Raw genomic sequence first — 26,584 nt, forward strand, 5'->3', positions numbered from 1 at the left:
CTCTCTCTCTCTCAGCTGCCGTTTCTGTTGCCACCTTCTGACCAGTCCTTGCTCGGTCAACAGAACGTGCAGTTCTACTGGAAAAGACTGTGGTACTGTTCCTACAAGGAAGTGGCTAACTGGAAACTAAATTCACCTCTTCACTTCTTGCCCAATGCATGGTTTTGGCACCGTGTCAAGGCTGCCTGAGGAACCTCTGCCTAGCTCAGAAGGTGTAGTGTCGCTGCTTTAGTAGTTTGACAGGCGTACATACAAGGTCAGTTTCAGTGGTCATTCACCAAAGTCATGTGACAGTGCGAACAACCCATCATGTCTTCAAGCTGGAATGGCCTACGTGATCGAAAAATTGTTATGAGTAGTACCAAACACCACTAGAAAAAAAAAAGAACTCCTTAAAACCAAGACTAAAACTAAAACAGGATTTGCTGTGTGGCTAAAGAGTTACAGAGAGATTACAAAAGTTCGGATAATTACTCCAGTGATAACTCTTACACAGTGAAGTGAAAAATAGGTAACTTTTGTGTTAATGTTTGACAATTTATCAAGCTAAAGAACCTAGGAGAAAATGTGAAAAAAGTATTGTGTATATCAAAATATGATGAGAACTAGGGACTTTTCTCCCAAAGATGCTGCCTTCTTCCAATCTGTGACATTGGGAAGGCTGAACAGCTGGTGGTGACAATGGCCCTGGCAAAGAGGAAAAGCAGGAGTCAATTCCCAGTTTCCAGTCAGCTGAAGGATCCACCCACTATTGTGTTTAGATGCCTCGCACACCCAAAGGCTGCTTGGTGCCCTCACAGCCTTAAATAAAGCACTTCCCAGTAGGTCTTTCATTTGTAGGAAGAGCAATAGATCACAGCATGGCTGTGCTTTGTTAACCCCCTGCAGTCACTGTTAGCCCAAATGCATACATAATGCATTTTAACAGAAGAGGGATGGTAAGGGTCCAGAGAACTAAAACCTCCGCTCCAGCCGCTGTGAGTTTAACACTCAGAGTGACTTTGTCGCCTAGCCATTGCCTGGCTTTAACGGAAGAGGGGACTGAGGCCAAATGCTTTTAAGGAAGTTATGTGCATCACACAGGTAAAAATTAGCACAGGAAGTGTTGGAGCTAGATGGCCTGACTCATTCCAGAGTCCGAGTATTCAACTGTAAGGTGCTGTCACTGCTCTGATAACAGTACCTTAGGTAACAGCACTTCCAGAAGGCAGAAGGATCGAGTACAAGGTCATCCTCTACCACAGAGTGAGTTCAATACCAGCCTCAGTCATAGGAGATCCTGGGTCAAAACACTAAAATAATCAGGTGCCTGGAGTGCATGGCATTATATTGAGCCATATTATGTATGTGTGTGTGTGTGTATATATATATATATATATATATATATATATATAGAGAGAGAGAGAGAGAGAGAGAGAGAGAGAGAGAGAGAGCGCACATATGTACACATATGTAGAGGTGGGGGGAGAGAGAAAGCATGATCCATGCATTGTTAAATGATGGAGAGATGTTCTGGAGAATGTGTCATCAAACAACTTTGTTGTTATATAAACACTATATAGTACATGTGTACAAACCCAGACAGCACAGCCTACCACACACCTAGATGATACAATATATGTACAGCATTTCCTGCTTCTCCCAAAACCATCAGGAACCAATGAATACCCAGAGAAGACAGTGCAGTCGAGGTACAGTAAAGTGACATACAGTTTTCCAGCCAATTAAAATTGAAGTAGGTGTATAAGCTAAGTAACACCAAGAAGAATGATAAATAGCAATGCTAACAGCAAAGTCATTTGTCATCATTCTGCATTATTAGGGAATGTACAGAGTAATTTCGGCTGTCAGAGGGTGGGCTGGTTCATACCAGCATCGTCATTATCACAAACCTATGAGTAATGCATCGTGATATGACATTGTTCCACAGCATATGACTGCACTGACATGATGCATAGACACAGGTAAGAAGGGTCGCAAAAAAAAATTGTAAGATCATCTATTTTGCATGTTTGGCATAACACTCTAGTTCTGGTGTCATGTCGAGGTTACAGTATAATAAGGTGCCGGCCATACTGAGTTATTTTATGATCTCTTCTGTTCAGGGGTGGCATGGTCCAGACCAGTGAGCAGTATGAATTTGTGCACCACGCTCTGTGCCTCTATGAGAGCAGACTTCCACCAGAAACTGTCCAGTGATTCCGTGAAGATTCACCAACGTGTCAATCTCTCACGGGTGATTAATAAAACCACCTGCTTACGGCTCCTCGAAGGAGCCCCCTGCAGCGGGCGAGGAGGCTCTAAAACCAACCTGAAGCGTGGACTGGGGAAGACCTGGCAACATAAACGTCTGCCAACCCTTTGTGTATAGGAATGCATCTGTAAGCATCCCCCCAAATTATTTCGAAGGTCCTGTGCTGATGGCGGTATGTTAATTTCTCACACAGCCTAAGGTGGACTTTGTTTTGTCTGTGCGGATTCTCTGTCACACGGAACCCCTGTGTGTAATATTCAGTGACTGTCATTGTGACGACAGGAGGAGCTGCTGAAGACGCCGTTCTCATGTGTTTAGATGCTTCCATGTTCGCCGAGTCTGGCTTGTGAGTGGACAGCCAGCTATTCACCTGTCCCAGTTTAAGTGCTATTACCTATCTCAGTTACCAGAATCTTGCTGCTGACGTTGCAAGTGATCAATAACAGATTTTTAACAAATAGGTTTTTGTTTTTGAAGAAAAAAAAATCAAATGCAGTAACTATTTTATATGGAAATGTGTCTTGATAATATCTATTAAATGTGTATTTATAGTACCTCCTATGAATCAATTACAGAGCACAATGACTGTCATTGGATACATATATACATATATATGTATGTATGTCTATATACATATATTCTATTATTAGGCATAGAGTTGGCTCTTGTTTCTACAACTCCAGCCACTATATTTCTACATTGTGACTTGTTTTGCTTTCAAAAGGGGATCAACAAATTTATAGTAACTCTAAAAAGTACCAATAATTTTAAATACTCCTTTCTCTTCTTCTAAGAAGGGATTTTTGAATATGCTATCTACCTGGAATCTCTCTCCCAATACGAGGCAGGTGCCTTGGGGGATGCTCCAACCTGCCTCATTCCCAGAAGTTCTTCTGAGGATGCTGTCACGCACGTCCTTACATTTCTAAAAGTTTTCAAGAGACAAAGGAAAACGAGATGACTACCCCCAGCAAACATGAGATGTTGGGCTCACCTATGAATGTTCAATGCAGCAAAGTTGACATGGTTTTCATACTAACAATAAACGGCTCTTAACACGAAGTACTGAGCGGCGTGTATTCTTTTCTTGCCCCCGTTTGGAAAACAGCCATCGTGTGTGTGTGTGTGTGTGTGTGTGTGTGTGTGTGTGTGTGTGTAAACTGAAGTAGGTACTATGATGGATTTAATTTCAGTCTTCTCCTTCTCCCGGGCAGAGAGTTGCCTCTCTCCAAAGGCGTTCTTATAACCACTGGAGAGATAATGATCTGGAAGTGCCATCATTATGTGGTTTCCCACACAGACGCCAGCGTCTCATTATGCAAACAGTACGTGTTTATGTCTTTTCTCGCACTTGTTACAGACCCCCATAAACTGCACGGCTTACGTATATCGGACAGAATCATATCACCTGGAAAGAAGGCAGTGGCGTATGAAGACTCGATTAGCTGACATTACCATTCTCTTCCTCCGTCTTAAGGTTAAGAAGTACTCGTGTACCAAAGAGACAGCAGAGGAAGACGCTCTGGGGTGTATTCTGGCTCCTGGGGGCCGGGTCTACGTTTTAAAAAGAGATGATCATTATACCTTCTTTCTAAGGAAACAGACAGAAGGACACTGGTGTAAAACTTCCCCCAAACAATTCAATTGGAGGAAGTGTGTCACTGACTTTTCCCCTCTCCGTGAAGCACATTTCCTTCCTCCCTCTTTGCCTCTCTTATCTGGGAGGATTTTTTTTGCCCCCAAGCGAAGCATGAACCGTTGTTTAAGTGGAAAATGGAGGCTGAATTTTACATGGCGATTCTAACCTGCCTGATCCTCGGGAGCTTGGGTGAGTGGGTCGGCCTCAGTTTCCTGAGGCATCGTCTCTCTCAACGTTAGCCAAAGAGGCTGGTAGCCTTTTGAGAAGTGTCTGAAATAAGCCAGAATCAGAGCCAGGTCTCCATGGCAGTGTAGCCAGAAACGATGGGGAGGGAGGATTAAAGGAGACAGCTCTGGCCACGCTGCTGAGATTTCTCTCCAGAAGAAAATAAGTATTTACCAAGCGCCTGGGACAGCTCAGCTCCTGGAAGAATGGGCCTCAGAGTGAGGAGCCCAGAGCAAACAGCTTTCATTATTTATATGTAACAATCTGTAGAATTCTCTGTAATTTTTTCCCAATCAAGTTATACGTTTACTTTCTTTTCTGTTAAAGAAAAATACATACATACAGAATATGATTCAAGAGAGTAAGGAGATGTGCTTTATTTGGAAGTTGTCATTCGGGAAGATTGAATATTATCATGGAAAAGCTAGGTGGTTTAGGTTAAAAACTTTTTGAAAATGGTTTCTGAGCCTGAGTGTTTTGCTGTGAATGTTTTAAAAGTGGGCATTTAGTCATCAGGAAATGCTGATGTTTTTTAAAATATGTTGGTATTTGGTGGGAAACTATACACATTGTCACCAAATCTATACTTATCTGCAGGGCTGCAGGGACATAGCCTCTGGTAATCAATACTTGAGTTGTTGGCTACCAGCTGCAACTTATGCTTCGAAAGATGGGAAATTTCATTGTATTTTTATCTTTTAATAAATGTACCCAATTTTTGAAGCGTTTATTCAGACTATACAACTCGTAAACAAGTATTTATTTATTTTGGGAGCACAGGGCCTGAGAAGGAAGCATCTCACTCTTTTATATAATGGAACAGGGCTATGATATGAAGAGGATCAAATGGTTAAAGGGGACCAAGCTCTGTAATTGACTTTCATAATACACACATTATTCTCTGTGTTTGTCTTTCCTCTTCCAATGAAAAGTCATATTCCTTGGATGACTTTGTTTCTTTTCCAAGATTCCTTTCATTTTTCCAGTGAGGATACATGCTCACTAAATCATACAAAAGTTTAACAGGGGAGTGCAATGTGTAATGTTTCGATACTCTTCTGTTGGTTCTGTTTTTGTTTTTGTTTGCTTTTTTTTTTCTTTTGATGGGTTGATTGGTTGGTTTGAGAGGGTGTTTTTGGTTGGTTAGTTGCTTGGTTGAGTTTGGAGGATGTTCTTGGTTGTTTTGTTGATTGGGTTTGTGGGGAAAGAGGGTTGTTGTTTGTTTGCCTTAGGATTTTAAGTCATGTGAGCCAAGTCTGAGACTATGTATTTGCAATGCTAGAGAGATCAAAATATAAGTAAACCTGGTATTTTTAATTATAGTTATGTGGGCAGGTGATTTTGCTACTTCATGGTCTTTCCATGGCACTTCATAAGTCTCTCATCTTCCAGAGGGGTTCCAGATAGTCCATGTCCGCAAAGAGCAGTGTCTTTCCATAAATCAGAAAGTGGTTATGAGCTCATGCAATGCCAGCAGCCAGAACCAGCAGTGGCTGTCGACTGAGAATGGGAAGCTCCTTCACATTAAATCTGCATCATGTCTGGGCATCTCCAACTCCTCAAGGGGTCCTTTCCGACCAGCAGTCTCCACTCCCTGTGCCCAGGCACCCCGATGGACCTGCCATGACCAGGAAGGCTTCCTTGAGGTGGAAAACACCTCTCTCTTTCTCAAGAAACAAAACCGTAAGGTAGTGGTCAAGAAGATTAGTAAATACCTCGATAGCTGGATGAAACTAGACACCAACAAGGAAGGGAAGCTGGTCAGAGAAAACCTCTGTGCAAAGCAAGGTGAGTGATGCCTAATGAGCCCTGAAAGTCATTCTGATCTTTGCAAAGCTCGGGGAGAGCCACGTGCTCCAATCTATCTCCTCTGCAGGACACATACATTTACAAACGGAAGTACACTAAGTGGTACCCAACAATGGAAAACTTCATTATCCTCATTAAAGTCAGCAACTTCTCTGCCTCTGTTGTTTCCTTTCCCTTCTTTTCTTGTACTCAAACTTTGAAATGTGTGTGCACATGCACGTGTGTGTGAGATCTTGTGTGAGTACCACTTCTTGAGTATAGAAAGGTCAGAGGACAATCTTGGGTCTTAGGCCGTGACGTCCATCTTATTTGAAACAACGTTTCTTGTTCACCCCTGCATACATCACACTAGATAGCCTACACATCTCTGCACATTCTCCTGTCTCCATCTCTCATCTCACCGTAGTAGAGACTTGTGCTATTGAACCTGCATCCTTCAAAGGGTCCTGGGGACCTGAACTCAGTTTTCATACCCACTGTGCCTTCTTCTCAGGTCCAAAACTGCTTCTTGAGTCTCCCTTTTGTGTCAGACACTATGACCAAACCCTACTAGGTATTGGAATATATGTCCAGACATACGTACACATGTAATGACTAAAGTCAATGGTCAGGAAATTAGATTCTACTGATCTAGAAACTTCTATCCTCTAATGAGGAGGAGTTTTAGGACACAGGAAGGAGCATCAAAAAGCAGGGATGATACTAGGCCATGCTTTGAAACTGTCTCATGTTGCTCACATCATTCGAAAAGAACATACTTTTTTTGATACAGTCAAAGCCAATGAGTAGTCATAAATTTTTTTCTAATATGTTGATAATTAGTGTCCCCAGATAATAGATGTGCATAAAAAAGTGTATATGCACACACAAATCCCTGGTTCAGGACATAATTGTCCTAAGTAGGAATATTTGTAGAACACATATGCAGTTTCATCTTCCCTTGAGGTTGGCTGTATTCATGGTGACTCTGTTCTTCCATCAGAGGTTGGCTCAGGGAGTCATGAAAGATAAAACTCGCAGAATCGCAATATACTGGACATGAAAGAGCCTTTAAGAACAGTGGGAGAATCACTTAGAAATGAATTCCTACAGTAAACAGACTGAAGTTCATCAGGATATAATAAGTTGTCCTAAATCCAGGTTAACTTCTTGTCTAGTATAGATCCCTTATAAGTGAGCTGCTTAGTGCTTCCTGCTACCTCCCTGTGCTGACCCAGCGGTTCCCAGTACTCCCTGTGCTGACCCAGTGCCTCCCAGTACTCCCTGTGCTGACCCAGTGCTTCCCAGTGTTGATCCAGTGCCTCCCAGGGCAGATCCCATTTATCCCAGTGCTGACCCAGTGCTTCCCAGTGCTGACCCAGTACTCCCTGTGCTGACCCAGTGATTCCCAGTCCTTTCCAGGACTCCCCCAATTTTTCCCAGTGCCTCCCAATACTGATCCATGTAGCTGGCTGCTTGACAAAGCCATGAGGAAAAGGCAGAGCTTACTGAAAACACAGATTCCCAAGATCCCTTCCCACCTTCCATTATCCACAACGGCCTCAAGATCTGGAGTCAGGAGCTATGGACCTGTATTAACACTATCATGGGTCCACAGTCCTTCTCGGGGGTCAGCATCCACTGTACCTAAAACCTTTTCCTAGTTACCCACCTCTGAGGCTGATTGGAGATTTTTTAGCATGGTAATTTTTAAGCAGCGCTCTGTCTCTCAGGCAAAGGCTAAGCAAGTACCTAATTAGATACTAGTTGAGGGCTCTTCTGCAACAGACATTGAGGTTTATGGTCTCAATCCTATCACTTCTGACTATGCAAAGAGAGTAAAAATACAATAGTCTATTAAAAAATTCAACTTTATCAGACCATATACAGCACATGGAGCAATCTGTACAGGTTCGTCCCTGTGGTTGATTTGTCCAGGTCTGTCCTGAGTGACACAGGACCATGCTAAATATAACAAATTGTACTCTTTTTATTTCTTATTTTCTGAGACAGGGTTTCTTTATGTAGCTCTGGCTGGTCCTGGAACTCTCTCTGTAGACCAGACTGGCCTCAAACTCACAGAGATCCTCCTACCTCTGCCTCCCAAGAGCTGGGATTAAAGGCGTGCGCCCCCCCGCCCCCCCAGCAACATTTTTACTCTTACCCACAGGAAGGGAGACCCATCTCTAACCTCAAATCAGGCAAGGCAGATGTTCACCTCCATGCTGCCTGCAAGGCCTTGGTGTTTTTGAGATGAGGTCTTACTGTGTAAGCCCATACTGACCTGAAACTCACAAACTGTGGGTCCCACAGAGGGTCTTGCTTCCCAAGTGCAGAGATTATAGGTGTGGAACGCCCAGCTTGAACCACCATGAAAATAATTATTTTTCAAATCACTGTTTTAAAGCTTTAAAAAAGTCAAAAAACAAAAATCAGGGCTCTAAAGCTATCATTCTGAGTCTTCAAGATGGCAACAAGACCGTGATGTCCCAAACATCAACCTGTCTCGTTAAAAATAGAAAAACGAGGCTCATATACAACCCATAATCCTACCCAGAACTTGTCAATATCTGGCTATTGAAAAGTATCCCTTTAGGTATATTCATATTTCTTTTTCTATTTCATATTAATTGCTCTGTTCTGCTTTGGTATTTAACTTTGCTGTATGTTGGTACGAGTTTTCATTTATTAATTTCAGTTTATTTCCACTTGGGTACTTATAAAGTAATTTAGTCATTTTTAATTGTATTTTTTATTTCACTGACTACCCTTTCTGATATGCTAGTCATCTTGGTCATTTTTACTAATCTACTCCAATTCTCCTCTTTGCTCCGTTCACCCTCATGAAGCCCAGTACTGTCTGGAGTGTGTATGCGTGTGCATCGCCTCTCCCTTTCCTTCAACTTCATTGTTAGCTCCCCCACACAATTTACTCACTTTTAATAGATGTAGTATATTTTATTACATTTGACATTTTTCTCCAGAGTAAAAAACTAATACAATTAAAATTCCTTGCCACAGGAATGATGCTCAGAGAAACTAATTTGTTTATTGTTCTTATCGTTATACAAAAATCTTTTTTTGTTTTTGTTTTGAGACAAGGTTTCTCAGTAGCTATGGAGCCAGTCATGGAACTCACTCTATAGACCAGGTTGGTCTCAAACTCACAAAGATCTGCCTGCCTCTGCCTCCTGAGTGTTGGAAATAAAGATGTGCACCACCACCACCCAGCTATACAAAAAATCTTATATCTCGGTTAATGATGAATTTTGAGTCTGATTATTAGTTTCTTGCCCTTTAAAAATGTGCTCAAAGATGGTCTTGACCTGGTGAAGTCAACACACATCTTATCATCTTACAGATGACCTTGGTCTCACTGAAAGCTAGCAACAATTTTAGTGTGAAAATGTTTTGGATTGAATACAGGATGCGCTGCTGGACTTGAATTATGTCCTAGGAAGAATTTTGCTATAATGTGGAAACAATGCAGTAGCAATGGCTCAATAAAAACACTAAAGCTAGCTTTACCATATTGTTCCATTGTGCAAGAACTTTTCCTTGCCACTGTCAAAACATCTTCCTCTTCAGTGAATTGTGAAATGTCTGCACACTTCCAAGACAATTAGAAGATATAAACACCAAACACCAAAAGATTTGTTTTTAGAATAATTCCATGTCTATTCCAACAGAGCTCAGCAATAGAAAAATGAGCTGTTTGAAAGTCTTATATATCTATAACAAGGATTGTCTTTCTTCCCAACTACTTTATAAACTTCCAATACCCACATGAGAAATGATCACAATTGCTGGTCTGCAATGCCGTTAATCTTGGGATGTGGAATAACGGAATGGGAGCCCATGGCAGCCTCAGCTACGTGAGACCCTATCAGAGAAAGGAGAGGGGGAGGAACAGAAGAATAAGGTATCAGGGCTGCATTTTGGTTCAAAATGGGTATATGGCTAAAACTGTAGACTAGAGTCACCCAGGGAACCTTAGAGTGGCAGAGTCTGGGACCCACATGAAATCCACCAAATTCTATTTTCTAAGGTGAAGCTGCAACCATCAAACCTCAAAGGTGGCTTTGACACCAACTATCTTGGCAAGCCACTGTTTTAAAGTCTGCAAAACATAGAAACTGGATGTTCGGGCTAAAATTTCTCTAGATTTTAAATAGAAAAAAAATCAAAAACACAGACATAAAATACAGAGATACCAGATTTGTTTCTTTGGAAAAAAGGGGAACGGGGAGAAGGTGGCCTCAAACGGAAAAGGGGTATGTTTGGTCTGTGTTATCTTACAAACATATGAGGATTATTAAAGATGATGGCAGCAGAAGACTGAGATTTTTCCCCATATAAAAGCCAAAAGCTGTATGCGACGGCAACATCTGCAATGCGATTTGCAGCCCAAATCTCTAGAATGTCTGGTCATTTCTCTGGAGAGTCTAATTTCAGCCAATGATATGCACATTGGTTTTCTTTTTTTAAGGTCTTACAATAAAAACTCACCAGCCATTTTTTAGTGAAGGAAGCAGAGCCTGGCACACAAGAATGCGATTGCATACTAGGTATTCGGAAGCTTGATTTGGGTCCTAACCCCATCATTACTTTCTAAAATGGGCCTAGGAACTAAAACTGTATTATGTGGTTCTTAACCTAGAGAATCAGCATTGGGCAAAGCTGAAAGCAACAGAGATACTGACCTCCATCCGCTCTGCATCCCCACACTGGCAGATGCTTTTGAGGGAAACATCTAAACTCTGAACTCAATACTGAGAAATTAAGGATGCTTCTTAAGACGGTTGTGTCAAAGTCTCAGGGAGAATCATGGTTGAGTTTGACATGAGAAAACACCTTGAGTTTAATCACTCACCTGTGACAAAGTGTATAACCATAACACACTGCCAGGGACCGTGTTAAATGATATGGAAGGAAAAAAATGAAATATACAGAAAGAAACATCCAGAAAGCTATCAAAGTGTGAAGCTATCAAGGTGTAGATTGAGTAGACATAGAAGGAAAGTTGCAGACAATACACAGGAATGCCCACTTACATTTGAATTTCAGATGAATTTTAAGTATATTAAGATAAATATTAAGTATATGCTATAGAATATAATTTTTGAGTTGTTTCCTAGCACCAAATAAATAAACTCAATTATACTGAAATATTATTACCTGAACTTTGAATTTAACTGGTGTCCGATACTTTTGTTTACTGAAGTATCTGTCCACACCTACCTACACACAAAGTCCTTGGCACTGCCCTTTGTGTCTCAGGGAAAGAATTCTTATTCACCACGTTTCTTTTTTAACTTTTTCAAGACTGTCTATTTAGGCTGAACGGTGGTGGTGCATGCCTTTAATCCCAGCACTCGTGAGGCAGAGCAGGAGGATCTCTGTGAGCTCGAGATCTACAAGAGCTAATTCCAGATTCCAGGACAGGCTCTAAAGTTTCAGAGAAACCCTGTCTCGAAAAACCAAAAAAAAAAAAAAAAAAATCCATAAATGGACCTTTTCTGTCGTGAACTATTTTTGTCCCATAGCCCCTCTTATTTACATACATTGCTATATGAAGTGTGCTAGTCAGGAAAAATCAAGATGGGAAGGAATGAGAATCAAAAGAGGGATAAGTAAAGTTGACTAGAAGGCGTGACTAACTCCTTCTTTAAGAGGGGCTACTTGGCACATAGTAATTGCCTACTAAAGAGTTATGTTATTCAAAGAACAAGGAAAGAAGTGATAAGAAAAAAGAAGTGATAAGAAATTAAAGTTGCTCTGCCTCTTAAAGTCCCCACTCTTTTGAGATAGTTACCTGATTTTGCCAGGATTCCCTGGGTTTATCCACCTGCCAACATAGCATCAGTAAGCCAGCGAAGCGAAGCGTCCAGACACACCTCTCAGACAGTCACTTGCAGACTTTTCCAATATGCGGCTTTGCCCTAGGGTATGGCTGCCCGGGCAGTGGTTGCACACAGAACTTGGGAGGCAGAGGCAGGTATTTATCTGTGAGTTCAAGACCAGTCTGGTCTAGTTCCAGGACAGGCCCCAAAATTACAGAGAAATACTGTCATAAAAACAAACAAAAAAAAAATGTAAGATGAGCACAATTCTTTTGCTTGTTTTTAAATATTGAAAATTTATCCCACCTGCTCATATATCCTAAATCACTAGCTGTTCTTTTAAAAGATATCTAACTTAGAAAATACAACAGTCTGGTTCACACCTTTAATCCCAGCACTCAGGAGGCAGAGGCAGGTTTGAGGCTACACAGCCTTGGCTGCACAGAGAAACCCTGTCTCAAAAGAAGGAAAAGAAAAGAGGAAGGAAGAAGAAAAGAAAGAAAAGAAAATACAACAGTCTCATGATTGAAGCCTCACAGGATTAGGAACAACTCCCCATCTGCAGACAATATGTCATGGTTAGACAGGAGTGAGACGTTCTGATGTGCTCTTTGACAGTCAGCTGTAAACAGGAAAGTACGACATATCTCAAAAATCTAGGAGAAGATTCTAAACAATTACACCATGAAATTTAAAAAGATGTTTGAGGAGATAGATGTGTATGATCTGATTTAAACATCATATACTGTATGCAGAAATATAAACATCACTAACACTTCATTAATATATAATTTTATGTTTTTATATATTAGTTAAAATGAATTAACACCACTAATGTTCTTATCATAAATGTTTGCATTATGGTTAAAGAAATAAATAGGACTAACCCCTCCCCCAACAAGGAGCCACCACTCTTCATGATGTAGTTAGGCAAGTCAGTAACAGTGATTTTCAAAGCTGTTATATCAGCTCCTTTGGGAAGCTGGCAAAAGCTATAACTATTCCCTAGCGCTGCTGTAAGATGAACTTCCTATGGTCAGAAGTGTGGGTAGACCTTGGAAACTCACGGACTACTCCTGAGACCAATTCAGTCATCCAGACATCCATAGCCTGAATTGAACTCTGTCTTCTATGCAGAACTGGCCTTTCCATATACAGCAGATTTTCATAATTCTGCCTCCACCATGTAAAACTAGCAGATTGGACTAAGGGTGGGTATACTGGACAGGGCAAATGGACATTTTCCTACACAGAGGAGATCTTGGCTTTTCTATACAGCTAAATTTATCCACATGCTCCCTATTGAAGGGACCTTCTTTTACTATTAAAAGTTGTTTTTAGATAGGACTGTTTTTAGATAGGAATATGGCTTAGTTAGTAAAGTCCTTGCCTAACCTAGCCTACACAAAGCCCTGGGTTCAACCCCTAGCACTGTATATACCAGGCGTGGTGGTCCACACAGGTAACATCAACACTTAGGAAGCGGAGGCAAGATGATTAGGAGTTCAATGTCCTCAGGCTATATAGCAAGTTCTTCATCATCATCCTGAACCACGTGATGGCCTATCTCAAAGCAAAATCGTTAAAATTCATAAAATGTGAGAATGATGTTTGTCCCTGTCCTTTCTTCCCCTCAGCCGGCCTGGGGACAGAAGTCTCGGTGCGGATTGCTAGGAACTCAGTGGCACCGCAGACCCTCACAAATTTCCACACAGTTCCATACAGCCCGGAACACACTAGGAACACCACAGAGACGTTTCTCGGGAGTACTGCAGAGACTGACAGGCCAAGCAGCAGCAAGAGAGCTCTCCCTAGCCTGCACACGATGGGGACTACAGTCACAGCGTGGAGTCCACCAACTACTCCGCCTTCCTTCGGCACCACCACAGAGGTAAAAGGAGGCGGGTGGTAGGGTTGCGAGTGGTCCCAGAAGACCCTTTCCTTGAAAAGATTCTCTGTGTTCAAAATGCCACAGTGCACTAAGAAATCAGTCATTTGTGTTTAAAATGCAAATTGTACGCAAACGGATTTGGCAGAATGAGGAAAACTTTGAAATCTCTGCATCTTGATGAGATGGAGCTAGCTGGGCTTGGTCGTGCTGTCCCGGTACTCGGTACTCTGGTACATTAGTGTTTTGTGGACCAAAGTTAGGATTCATGGTCTTAAACATAGCCCGAAACAAGTAAATAAATGCTGAGACCAGTATTTGGTGATTCCAAACCATTTGTGCCCTAAGGGGCAAGAATGACAAAACAGTGACAGATCCAGAATCACTTGAGTTGCTTGGGAAGATAATGATAAACAGAAGTCATGGCACCTCGGCATCTCACCATCCCCTGTACCTCACCTACCTGTGATCTTGGTAGTCCCCACGGTGACAGAAGGGTCAAGAGAATGAACAGCAGTACTGGCAGCTCATAGGCGATACCCAAACACTCTCTCTGGTTTGAGCGTTCATTTCTTTGGCTTTGCTTTCCTCTCAGAGGTTCGAACCATAATGTAGGCAATGATGGTGTAATTAGAATAGACAAGAAGAGTTCAAGTTTGCAGAACACAGGTATATCTTGATGGCACAGTGTTAGAGCACATGCCAGGGTAAAGCCCCAAATTAATCCGAAGCACAGACAAACAAAGAAAAACTTATGCTTCAGTTGAGAGTGTAGCTCTTTGCCAGTAGGCAACCTAAGTAAGTTAAAGACTGAAGACATTCAATATCATCCAAATGACATCCACCCAATTGGATCTCTCATTATATTGAGCCTAATATTGCATATGGTCTTCCACTCCTGAACACATATATCATTATGGATCACAAAACAAATACAGTGAGAACAATGAACAGCTCCTGGGACTGTATTTCTGGTTCCACTTTTCCGTTACCATAAATCTCCCCTCTGACCCAGTTCTGTCCTTGCCTATGAAAAAGAGTTAGGAAGGCCCGGTTGCTTTTTTGGAAACTCTTTTCATCCCTTTCAAGCAATACCCCCAATCTCTGTCTGTCCATTAATAGAAATATCTATCCTGAGAACACGCACTCTGAATCTGCCTTTGAAGGTCAGCTGTGCCTCTCCTGTCCCTCCATTCGGTTGGGGCTTATGACAAAAAAAGAGGGGCACAGTTAAAGCCCCTTACTCCTACCTTGACTTCTGCCCACCTCTTGGCTCATTGTGGTCTCAGACTGTCAGCTTTGCAAAGAGGACATGAGATGGGAAAGCTGTGACTTCAGGAGCCCCCCATGATTGGGGCACTCCCTAGTTCTTCAGCTCCTTAGCCATTTCATCCACTAAAGTGAATGAGATATCTGCACTTTTGAAGATTAATTCTCACATCCTTATTTTGTCTGCGTATGCTTCCACAAAAACTCACATTCTACCATTAACTTAGTAGAGCATTTCATCCACATTGGAATTTATTATTTATAACAGGACAGAAAAAATAAGCATATCATACAAAACACATAGAATAAAGACTATCACAGACATCTAGCTACCTGAATGCCAGAAGGTGGTCTTTTAGCATTAAAAGGATAGTCTATCATCCTTCCCGAAGCATAGAACCCTTCCCATATCTGACATTATGAAGCCTAGAAATAGGTTCAAGAGTTGGCCAGGCTCTGCAAAAGTATATTCAGAATAATCAGCTGTTGCAGATACACCATTGGTTGGGTCAATCTAACCCTGCATGACAGAGCTTACAGGATCATCCCTCAGTAGTATTTGTAGCCTTAGATCATAGCAGCACAGTGGTGAGGATTTTGTTGTCGTTGCTTCTTTGTTTTCTCAGGATTTTGGGAGGGTGTTTTCGTTTGTTTGGTTGGTTGGTTGGTTGGTTGGTTGGTTAGTTGGTTGCTTGGTTGGTTGTTTGGTTGGTTCATTGGTTTGTTTGTTGGTTGGTTCGTTGGTGGGTTCGTTGGTGGTATCATTTCTAGAAAGAAACCAACTACAGTGTTTATATGTGCTCCCAGATGGGGCACCCAACATTACCGGTTTCTCACCTCTGGCTTTCTTGAAGTTCCAACAAAATATTCACTCTGTTCTGGGAAGTGAGAGTAAAAAAGAGCCACGCTGTCTTCAAAGGCAGTTTCTCCCAGTGCAGAATTCTGAACTCTAATCCAGCCGTCCTTCCCACCAAACAACTTAAAGGAGCGCTACTCCACAGCTCATTGTTAACCGCTCGAGTCTGAGACTTTGAAAAGTAACACAATTCACTGGCAGTTCAGAATTTGTGTCCTCTGAGAGTAATTGTGACAAAGTGCATCAGGAGAACGTGAGTAAAGTAGTTGAGCTCAATTGTTGGAAATTGTATCTACAGCTCTCTTAGTCATTTTCTTTCTCACACAGCATCTGGTTTGTGAAGATGTTTTACTGGGCTGGGTTGGGAACCTTGTTTTTGAGTGATGACAAGGTTCCATGACTGTATGTGTTGGACAAAATGCGCCTGAACAAAATGCTTAAAGTTTGGGGGTGGGGGGGGAGAGGAAAGGTTTGGGCTAGTCTGGAACAAAATAGAACGGAGATGAACGTAATGACACAGAATGAAACAGGAGGGAGGACTGTGGTGGACTGGTCTGGACTGGTCTGGACTGGACTGCGGTGGGGCTGCTCGGGTAGGTGGTGTCTCTACTGCTTCATCTGGGCTCACTGTTGCAGCTGCATTCAGCACAGGGAGGTCAGCAGGGCTCTGAGATCAACACTCAGCTCATTTGCATGACTAGCCCTCGACATTGGCTATGAGCCAGCCATCTAGGCTCACCTCATGACCCCTCATCCTCTAGTAAACAATACCAGCTTCCCTTTCATGATGGGAAGTTAGTCCAGCTTCATAAAAGGCCAAAGGTAAAGGCTGCAGGATTCTAGAAGTAGAGACTCTGGAATCACACACTGCTCCTTCGGCCACATTTGGAGGTTAAAACAAGCTAAAAACCCAGCTGAGATTCAAGGGATAGGGCAATAGACTCTGCTCCTTTCTGAGGACATCACCAAAATCATGTTGGGGTGAATTCATAACCATTAAACAGGACACCATATATTATTGTCATCACCACTACCCCATTGCCATCATCACCATCCCTATTTTGCAGATGTCTAAATAAAATATGCAGAGGTTAAAACCCAAAGACCTTCTCAAATGATTAAGGAGAAAGATAGTAAGAGCGTACACCCATGTATACACACACCCTCAGTCACAATATTCTCTAATATATAGTACCTGTTTACCAAGGAAGACATTTGCACCGCAGTTATCCCTCTTCACTCAGCACACAGAACAGCCCTAAACTCACTCTTTGAAGATGCAGGGTGTTTCTTTTCTTTAACTTTCTTCTTTCGTCCCATGTCCTCCTTGCCTATGTGATGCATTTGACTTTGGAAGGGCGTACGTATCCTTGGACCAGGACTTGGTCTCAGAGCTCTGTGACTATTCCCCCCGCCCCTCCTCTCCAAAACTCAAGACTTTAAGGGAATTAACAGGTCAGATGCAGAAATCAAGAACTAGCGCTTCGGTGTCAAAGAAATCGAGCCTAGGTCCTAGCGGTTTCTACTCAAGTTGTGCTTCCTTCTTTGAACCAGAGATCACGCTGGGCATTCATCTGCCTCAAAAGGTTGAGAATAAAGATCTGATTAAAGGAATCACCTTAGGAGACACTCTAGCCGAATGTGAGGATTTACTAATGTTGGCTTCTTTTAGTCTTTGTTTTATCATCCCTACCCTGGCTGACTCCAGGCTGGAGGAACCCACTTGAGCTAGCGGATTCTGCAAACCTGCTCTAGAAGAGATAAAGTTGCTGACTGTGCAGAAAAGCAAGGTTCCTGGCTGGTTGTGATACCACTATCTACACATCTTGCCTAGAGGCTCGCTGCCTGCTTCCTCTCCCACCCCACCCTTGTGCTGGCCCTGGGAGGAGCAGCATTTCCTCAGTTTGTGAATAGCCATTGTGGTTCTGGGCTGAGCTTTCCCAGTTCTGCGTTTCCTTCCATTTGGCCTTCAAAGGGATCACAGCCCAGTGTGAGTCTCCAAAGAAGAGAGGAGGCTAGTGCAGAAAGCACCTCAAAAGCAAGCCCAGGCAACCTCCTTGTCAAGAACAGCGGTGCTCAGCCTTCCTACTGCTGCAGCCCTTTAATGCAGTGCCTCATGGCGTGCTGACCCCAACCATAAAATTATTTTCGTTGCTACTTTATAACTGTAATTTTGTTACTATTTTGAACTGTAATGCTAATATCTGTGTTTTCCAATGGTTTTAGGTGACCCTGTGAAAGGGTCATTTAACTCCCAAAGGGTCATGACCCACAGGTTGAGAACCTCTGTCCTAGAGAAAACCACACAGACCACCCTCAAAGTACCCACATGGTATTTTGTGAGTAGAATCAAGTAGCACAGACCATGAAACTGATACAATTATTTTTAATCCTTATTTTTAGTATTTTTAATTATGCAGAGGGAGGTGGGATGTGTGGGTACAGCTGCCCTCAAATGCCTCTGGTCTGCAGCTGGAGTGGTGGGCAGCTGTGAGCCACTCTACACAAGAACCAAACTCCAGTCCTCTGGAAGACCAGAAGGTGTTCTGAACAGCTGGGCCATCTTTCCAGTCACCATGTAACATCACTGTTGGAATAATTCGGGGCGGGAGAGGGACCTTGGAGGGCCAAGGGGCGGCGCAGCCCAGCGGGTAAGAGACAGACAGGCCATGCAGACATAAAAAGACAATAAAAGTGGAGACTTTTATTGAGATGAAGGGAAGTAAGAGATAAAGAGAAAGAGAGAGAGAGAGAGAGACAGAGAGGAAAAGAGAAGAGAAAGAAGAGAGAGTAGTAGGCGGAGTTTTGCCTTTTGGGGGTTTTTTGTTTGCTTTGTTTTGTTTTTTCGAGACGTGGTTTCTCAGTAGCTGTGCAGCCATTCCTGGAACTCCCCTTGTACCCCAGGCTGGCCTTGAACTCACAGAGATCCACTTGCCTCTGCTTCCTGAGTGCTGGGATGAAAAGCATGCACCACCACCACCCAGCTAGAGTTTTACCTTTTAAAGGGACAGGGTACTGTCTGCCATGCATGCAGGGCTGATGCACTCTGCCAGGTCCCCAAGGGGCAGAGCCGAGGTGTGCCTGGATACTAGCAATTGTGTTATGACCATGTGTTGCTGAAGCCCCTACCTCATAGCCAGCATCATCCAATCTTAATTCTAAAGCGCAGGCTCTTGATTCTTCAGTTAAAATGGATGACTGTCTGTTAATAGCAAAACCTAGCTTAAAATTCGCCTGACCCCTGCAGCTTAAAATCTCAAGGATTCCTATTTATTTCCATTTTTCTTTTAGTGACACGTAATTGGATTGCCTTCCATTTTGTTCATACAGAGGCTGGGCTGATATTGTGCCACAATATAAGCCACACACACACACACACACACACACACACACTCACCCCTAAGATGCAGCCACAGAACAGGCCATTAGTGTTGAGATGCCTGGCTGACATAACACCTTCCTCTGGCACACTGGTGTCTCTGGAGAGATGAGAAGCAAGGGCTGATGCAGTGAGAAGGGTGAATGAGGAAAGGAAGCCAATATCAATAGAGAAGCCAGACTGTGCCAAAAGTCAGGGAAAGTCTACGCTGTCAGCTCTGGCCATGACCCTGGCTGTTCTGGAACTTGCTCTGTAGATCAAGCTAAGCTCACCTGCCCCTGCCTCCCTAGCGCTGGGATTAAGGTGCGCAGCACCGGTCACCTGTACCACTTTCAAGCTACAGTTGTGGGATTCAGGTTCAGACTGTCATTACTCAGAATTGCCTGAAGTGGAAACTCAGAGCCTGCAGCGTGAAACTCTCCCAGCAATTCTATTAGGAAGCTGGGTTTGTGGTCAGATGAGAGATAACCTGGTGATCGGCTTGTTGGGGGAAAAAATTGAAAGAAAGAAAAGAGAGGAAGCCCAATGGGGCGGTAGAACCTGAGTACAGTCACAGGAAACATCCTACAGCCGACATCACAAAACTCAAGGGTATCCCAGACTTAAGGCCATGAAGGGACTTGGCAATTCAGTGCAATCATGGTGACTACTAAAAGTGATATGACCGGCATTGTGAGCAAATCTGAAACATAAAATGTGGCTGTAAGTTTTGTATCAGTTTTGAAGTTCCTTAATTTAGAGACTTTATTAAGATTGCAAACTTAATGCGGGATGCCCGCCTCCTATTGTGAAATAGTTCAGGTAGATTTATTATATTTGCAGAGAGAAGGAGAGGAGACAGACATACACACACGAGAGAGAGAGAGAGAGAGAGAGAGAGAGAGAGAGAGAGAGAGAATTGGAAGGTCCAGGGAAGGGTTGTACAAACTCTGTGTGCACGTTGCAGTTGACCTGTTAATGTGCAATTACTTCAAAATAAATATTTTTAAAGTAAAAAGAAATCAAGGAGAAGTTTTGCTGGGCGGGCTTTCGAAGGGTGGCATTCACAGGAAGCTGCTGCATTAGAGCTAAGCCAGCGGCTCAGACAGCCCAAGATGTGTCTTCTTCGAGAAAGGGGGTGAGAGCAAGTGGGGCTTGAGGCCGCTGGGTGGAAGACGAGAGGCGAGATTAACACACACAACAGGGGGAAATGAGATTAATTAAAAAAAAAAAAAAAGTCAGTGAAGCGAAAACTCGGAACTGGCTCCCAGCCTCTCGATAAGTCTGAAGTTAAGATAGACAGCCTGGGAGGAACTGCTAAGCCCTTTAAATCTCTGCAGTTTACCGCAGCCAAGGGCTGTACCCTCAGATCACACACAGAGGGACTCACAGGTTTGAAACCCAGTCACTGTAGAATACAGTGAAAAGTAACTGCAAGGAGCCCTTACTGAAGTCAGTACCGTTTCCGTATCTCCTGCACTTGCAGGCAGCTGGTAGTAAAACGCAGGCAGCACCATAGGTCAAGATGAGAACTTCCTACTGCAGAAATGTCTGTTTGGGAGCCAGGGGTACTCTTGTTGCTATTGTGTCTCTCGTTTCGGATTCCTTATAGATTTGGGCCAATGAGATGCCCACTGTCGGGGCTTCCTGTGTGGCCTTCCCTCTATGAGATTGCTGGTGTGAGGGGCGGGGGAGGGGGAAGCAGAGTTATGGGCAGAACTCAGCAAGCGCATGCCTTGCCTGGGGTTCTGATCTTGGTGACACACGTAGCAGTTTCAGGAATGTCTCTCCTGAGACGCACTAGCCCTCACACGGAGTTGAGGAGGGGGCATCTACCGGTCCAGAACAACAGCTTTATGGATGTCAATTACTTCTAAGGCTTGGGCTTCTAATTCTGCACTGAAATGGGTGAGAATGCGCTTGTCAAAACTCTTATGCAAACCCTTGTTTGGGGGAAGAATTCTATAACAGAGATCCAGTCACCGTGACCTGGGGATGTGGAAGAGATGATGAAGAACAGGGCTCCTTCCTTCAAGGCCTCTATAATCTGACTCATAGTTTTAACATTATGTTTGGAGAAAACATGATAAGGTCCTTTGATCTTGTGCTTTAATCACTGTCAGCCCAGTGCTCAGGGGTCTCAGAGATTCCCTGAGTCGGCCTCACCCAGTAGAGAAGGGTGGAGTCTGAAGCAATGCTGAATTAAAGATAAGAAAGAAACAGGCAGAATGTAGGACCGTTGTGGTTCCATCTTTTAAATTTTTTTGAGCCAAAAATCAAGGTTTTTTTTTTTTAAAAAAAGGAAAAGGTTGATTTTTCTCATTGCTTTCTTATTTTGATTTTTAAAGTGATATTAAAATCTTGTTATAAATGCCAGTCACCTGGGTTTAACCAGGTGGTTACCAAATTATAAGCCTCTCCTTTAGGAGGAGTGGATGGGGAGGTGGTAGATGGAAGGCAAAGGGAGGGAATGGGAGGAGAGGAAGGAGGGAAAACTGTGGTCGGTATTGTAAAATCAATGAAAAGAAATTCACTTAAAAAAAAAACTAAGCCTCTCCTTTGTAGCATCTACAGAACTCACAGGGAGACAATTTGATCCACAGAATATTAAAACTATGTCTTCGGTTTCCAATCTTAAGCCTTCTAAAGAAGCTAAAAGCTTTGCTTGTTTAGCTTTTCTTTTTTTAATTGTTTTACATTTATTCATTTTATACGTATGAGTGTGTATGCGTGCCTGGTACGCTGAGGGCAGAAGAGGGCATCATATCTCCAGAAACTGTGATGGTTGTGAACCATCATATGGGTGATAGGAACAGAACCACCAAGTCTCCTGCAAGAGCAACGGTACTCTAATTGATGAGCCGTCCCTCCAGCCCCATTTTACTTTATTTTAAAGCCAATCTTATCTTATTTATCTACTGTCAAGGATTGGGGGAATAGATCTTGTGCGTGTCACAGTCTAGCTCCTGATGTCATTCTACCCAGAAGCCATGCACATCCTGGCGGCCTGTGGGAAGTATTGATGCCCTGACTTGCCCTACCTGTGATTCATCTCTTGGGTTGGGTGATGGCAGCTCTTATGTTGGTGAAGACGCAGCAAAAGCCTGGAGTTTGACGGAGTGAATCTCTTAGAGTCTCTCCTGCTTGTAAATCATATGGCTACCTATGGCTACATGCTGGGATGAAAACTACCCAAAGTCAAAGTCCATTTCCTCCAAGATTTTCTAAGAAAAAAAAAAAACAACAACAACAAAAAGGGTAAGAAATTAGTGTGGAAAATAAATACCAAGTGTACTGGCTGATTTTGTGTGTCAACTTGACACAAGCTAGAGTCATCAGAGAGGAAGGAGCTTCAGTTGAGGAAACGCCTCCATAAGATCCAGCTGTACGACATTTTGTCAATTAATGATCAGTGGGGGAAGACCCAGCCCATTGTAGGTGTCCTCCATGAGCTGGTGGTTCTGAGTTCTATAAGGCTGAAGCAAGCCAGAAAGCAGCTCCCTTCCATGGCCTCTGCATCAGCTTCTGCCTCAGGTTCCTGCTCTGTTTGAGTTCCTATCCTGACTTTCTCCAGTCATGAACAGCAATGTAGTTGTATAAGTCAAACCCTTTCCTCCCCAGCTTGCTTTGTGGCCATGGTGTTTGGTGGCAGAAATAGAAATCCTAACTAAGACACCAAGAAACCTTAAAAATGTGCCGAAGAATGGTGGTGGAGCCTACTAATAACAATCCCCTCCCCCTCCTCCCTTCCAGCCACCAGTCTGAGCAGCTGTTAAATGCTCCTGATCTCTACTGAACAGCTCTGTTTGGATACAAGGGAGAATGAAGTATGAATGTATTGTCATTTGGATGTTTTCAGAAAGATATTTCCATCCATGGGCTCTGTTATTCTTTTGTATGACTGAATACTCAATTGCCATGGTTTATTTTAATGTTCTTTGTAGAACATTATTTTACTGTTAACAATTATGGGTCCTAATATTTCTGACCCCGAACTGGGAATCCCCCTATGCATGTAGTGCACAACTTCTCTTTCAATCCCTAAAACTGCTCTCCAAATGTTTTTGTTATTTCCTGGAGGCTCGTGATCTAGGAAGTTTATCTAGAAAGATTTCTTTAAGTACTCCAAACTATATCTCTAAATACAGAACAGGATGGTCATGAGGTTTTTAAAAATAACTGCTCATCAAAATTATGTTTTCTTCTGTTTCAGTGCTTCTCTTCTGAAATGCATGGCACTCCCTGCAGGTTAAAATTGTGTTGTTTTTACCACAATTTTCTATTCAGGCAATACAAAGAAAAATAGAAAAATACTTGCCATCTTGTGGTTGGTTTTAGTTGACACGTCTGCCTGGTTATTATGCCTTCTTTTAAAAATTTTTATTGTGTGTTTGCTTAGCCTGAGAAAGGCCCTGGCTTATATTTTAAGAGTCACATTAACTTGGTGTGGTTGTGCATGCTTGTAAGACTAGCACTCAGAAGGTACAAGCAGGAGAATCAGGAATTCACAGTCATACTCAGTTACATAGACAGATCAAGGCTAGCCTAGCTTACATGATATTCTGCCTCTAAATAAATAAATTATTTTGAAGTCATCATGGTTGCCTGCAAAAGACCAGCACAAGATGAAGGCAATCAAAATCCCAGCATGATAAACATTATGGTTTCATAGCTAGCAATTTTGTGGGACACCTACCAGCAGGAGTTGGGGATGCCTCTGACTCTATGGCCTGCACTTGGGACCCTTTTCCTCCTAACTGGTCACCTCAAATGGCCTTGCTATGAGGATTTGTGCGTAATCTTATTATAATTTGTTTATGCCGTGTTCAGTTTATATCCCTGGGAGGGCTGCTTTTTAATTTTGAAGGGAAACGGAGGCAGAGTGGATCTAGGGGGCAGGGAGTGAGAGAAGGGGAAGTAAGGGAAACAGTGGTGGGGATGTATTGTATGTAAAGAATTAAATGTTTTAAAAAATCTCAGTATGGGTCAGGAAAGGACTGACCCACATCTAGTTGAGGAGTTGTTGGCAACTAACAGCTATTGGTAGAAAAGAGGGTCATTTTTCTCTGAGGATTGGTCACACTGATAGACTGTATACATGCCCCTTTTGTAGATGGCTTCATGACTGTGCACATATGGGTAGCACTAATTGGATTTGATTTTTTTTTTAAGATAGAGGGCATAAAGTTAGGAGGGAATGTGTTAGAGAGAATCTAGAAAAAATGGAAGATAACATGATCAAAATATATTGTATACATATATGAAATTCTTAAAGACTAAATACATATACACACACGCACACATACTTGTACAGTTTGGTGAGCAGGCCTATATAGGCCCATCTACTCCAATCAGAAGCCAAAGCAAAGGGGTGTAAATTCAAAGCCTTCCTGAGGTATGGAAGTAAGATTAAGGCTAGCGAAGGCCACTTAGCAAACCCCTGATGCAAATAAATAAATAAATAAATAAAATTGGAGGTGAATAAATAGGGGTTAGAATAAAAATCCAAAGCAGAGCATTTGTCAAGCATGTGCAAGCTCCTGAATTAATACCCAATACTAGGGAAAAGATTCTTCCTAGAAGGAATGGCATCAAGCTGATCTTGTGCCTCACATTTGATGTTACATGAAGTTCTTTTTCCATGTCTTTTTAAGTATCATTCACACTGAATTTTTCATGAAGCTTTACAAATATCAAGACATGCATGATATTTATTATAAAGATAACTAATTTGTGAATTCTAAATTTGTTCCAGACCCTCTAAATAGGCTGCGTCACATCTTGGAAACAGAGCAATCAGTGAAATTTGAGAGGAATCATGGACAAGTTAAAATTAACTCGCCTAATAATGAAATTTGGGTTGAAGGTTTATTGGGAAGCATGCTGAACTGCCATTGGAGTTTAAATAGCTCTTCTTTACCGACAGCACAGATGATTTGTTAAAATACAAAATGCTTCCTCCACCCCCTGCCTTACTGATTCCTTGGGTCCTTATAGGTAGGGCACTATACTATGACTTTCTAGCAAGTTCTCAGCTACTTGCTGATGCTGCACTGTCCTGTAAGAGTCATCTTCCTCCCCTCTTCCTTCTTATCTTTTCTATTCCCTTTCCTGTTCCTCCTCGTTGTTCCATTCCTCCTCTTCCTTCCTTTACTTTCATTTTTTGATCCTACTCCTATCTCTTCCCACACTTTCCCTTCTTCAAAATCAATCTCTTCCTGTTTTATTCTTTCTCCCTCCACAATTGTCTTCCACCCCTACATGCTCATGCTCTCTCTCTCTCTCTCTCTCTCTCTCTCTTCCTCTCCTCTCTCCCCCCTTCTCCCCCTCTCTTCCTCTCCTCTTCTCTCCCTCTTCTTCTCCTCTCTTTCTCCCCCCATCTCCCCCCTTCTTCTCCTCTCTCCCTCCTTCTCACCTTCTCCCTTTCTCTCCCCTCTCCCTCTCCTCCTTTCCCACTCAGGACAGCATTTAAAGCATGCCCTAAGACCATACTTGCAAGAGCTTGTTAGAAGAATTATTAACAATGTTTACTGCACAGCTACAAACACCCAATCATTCTCTCAGAAAACATTTAGTGAGATTCTATTGTATTCTGAACCCTGGGCAGAAAGAGAAAGCAAAGCTCTACCCTACAAGAATGTCTCAAAGGGCCAAAGATGCAGACAACACTCAAATACATAAATCATTAGATTATTGTTGCACATTATTACTCTGAACTAAACAAATGGGCTGTAACGGGGAAAGGATGAAAGAAACCTCCTCCTTATGATCTCTGATATGGAGGGGGAGTCTTCAAAACATACACCAGAGCCTGACACTGAGCCCGCGCTCAGCACATTTTCTGAATGGAAGCATGTAGCTAAGAAGGGAATCAAGAGGAGATAGACAACAAACAAAGCCAGGTAACCACGGTCCTGGCTGAGGTCTGTGGCCTTTTAGTCTCCTGTGGGAGGCTTGTTTGCATTCATTGTTTCCAATCCACTTCACTTCCTCTCTAACACAGAGCTCTCTGTCTCGGACCCTGGTCTACAGTAGCTCTCCTTACTAGTGAGTCATCAGATGATGCCATATGTGCCGTCCAGCAGGCACATTCCTGAGTGAGTGCAAGCCCCGGTGGTGGAGAGCTTAGGAAAAGTTGCTAGTTATAGGAGACAAAACATAACCGCAGTGTGTTCAGTGTGCTGTGCACAGACCACAACACCGTTGTTTCGTGCCTGGAAAAGTAGTGAGCAGAGAAGGGAAAGCCGTGTGTTCAGATGGGATTGAAGCAGTGGGAATCACTTGCTGGGTCTGAACTTCCCCAGGAATAGCCTCACCCTGGGATCAGGGAGGATGTGGGGACCTTGTGCCATACTCAAACCAAATGTGTAGGTGGAGTCACCATACAGTTAACTCCATTATGAGGCAACCAAGACTTTGGGGTTGCAAAACATACGTCCCAACTCTACCTCAGCCATACCAACC

General features: G+C 42.8%; 2 protein-coding genes across 5 annotated transcripts in view; both read left to right on the forward strand.

Annotated features, from left to right (window-relative positions):
• Ptprr (protein tyrosine phosphatase receptor type R) overlaps window positions 1–2,334 on the forward strand; it is a 231,502-nt gene extending 229,168 nt beyond the window's left edge. For all 3 annotated transcript variants that reach the window (XM_057758049.1, XM_057758052.1, XM_057758050.1), the window contains one exon: window positions 2,106–2,334. In XM_057758049.1, the coding sequence (XP_057614032.1) occupies window positions 2,106–2,199 (94 nt within the window). In that variant the 3' untranslated portion in view covers window positions 2,200–2,334. The remainder of the gene's footprint in view (window positions 1–2,105) is intronic.
• A 1,693-nt stretch (window positions 2,335–4,027) lies between these two features.
• Ptprb (protein tyrosine phosphatase receptor type B) overlaps window positions 4,028–26,584 on the forward strand; it is a 110,856-nt gene continuing 88,299 nt past the window's right edge. The window contains exons 1-3 of one of the 2 annotated variants that reach the window (XM_057757449.1): window positions 4,028–4,082; window positions 5,511–5,906; window positions 13,387–13,640. In XM_057757449.1, the coding sequence (XP_057613432.1) occupies window positions 4,028–4,082; window positions 5,511–5,906; window positions 13,387–13,640 (705 nt within the window). Of the gene's footprint in view, window positions 4,083–5,510; window positions 5,907–13,386; window positions 13,641–26,584 lie in introns of those variants that run through there. The other variant, XM_057757448.1, reaches the window with a different exon arrangement.

Source organism: Chionomys nivalis, chromosome 25 (assembly GCF_950005125.1).
Source record: "Chionomys nivalis chromosome 25, mChiNiv1.1, whole genome shotgun sequence".
In the NCBI taxonomy this organism is placed as follows: Eukaryota; Metazoa; Chordata; class Mammalia; order Rodentia; family Cricetidae; genus Chionomys; species Chionomys nivalis.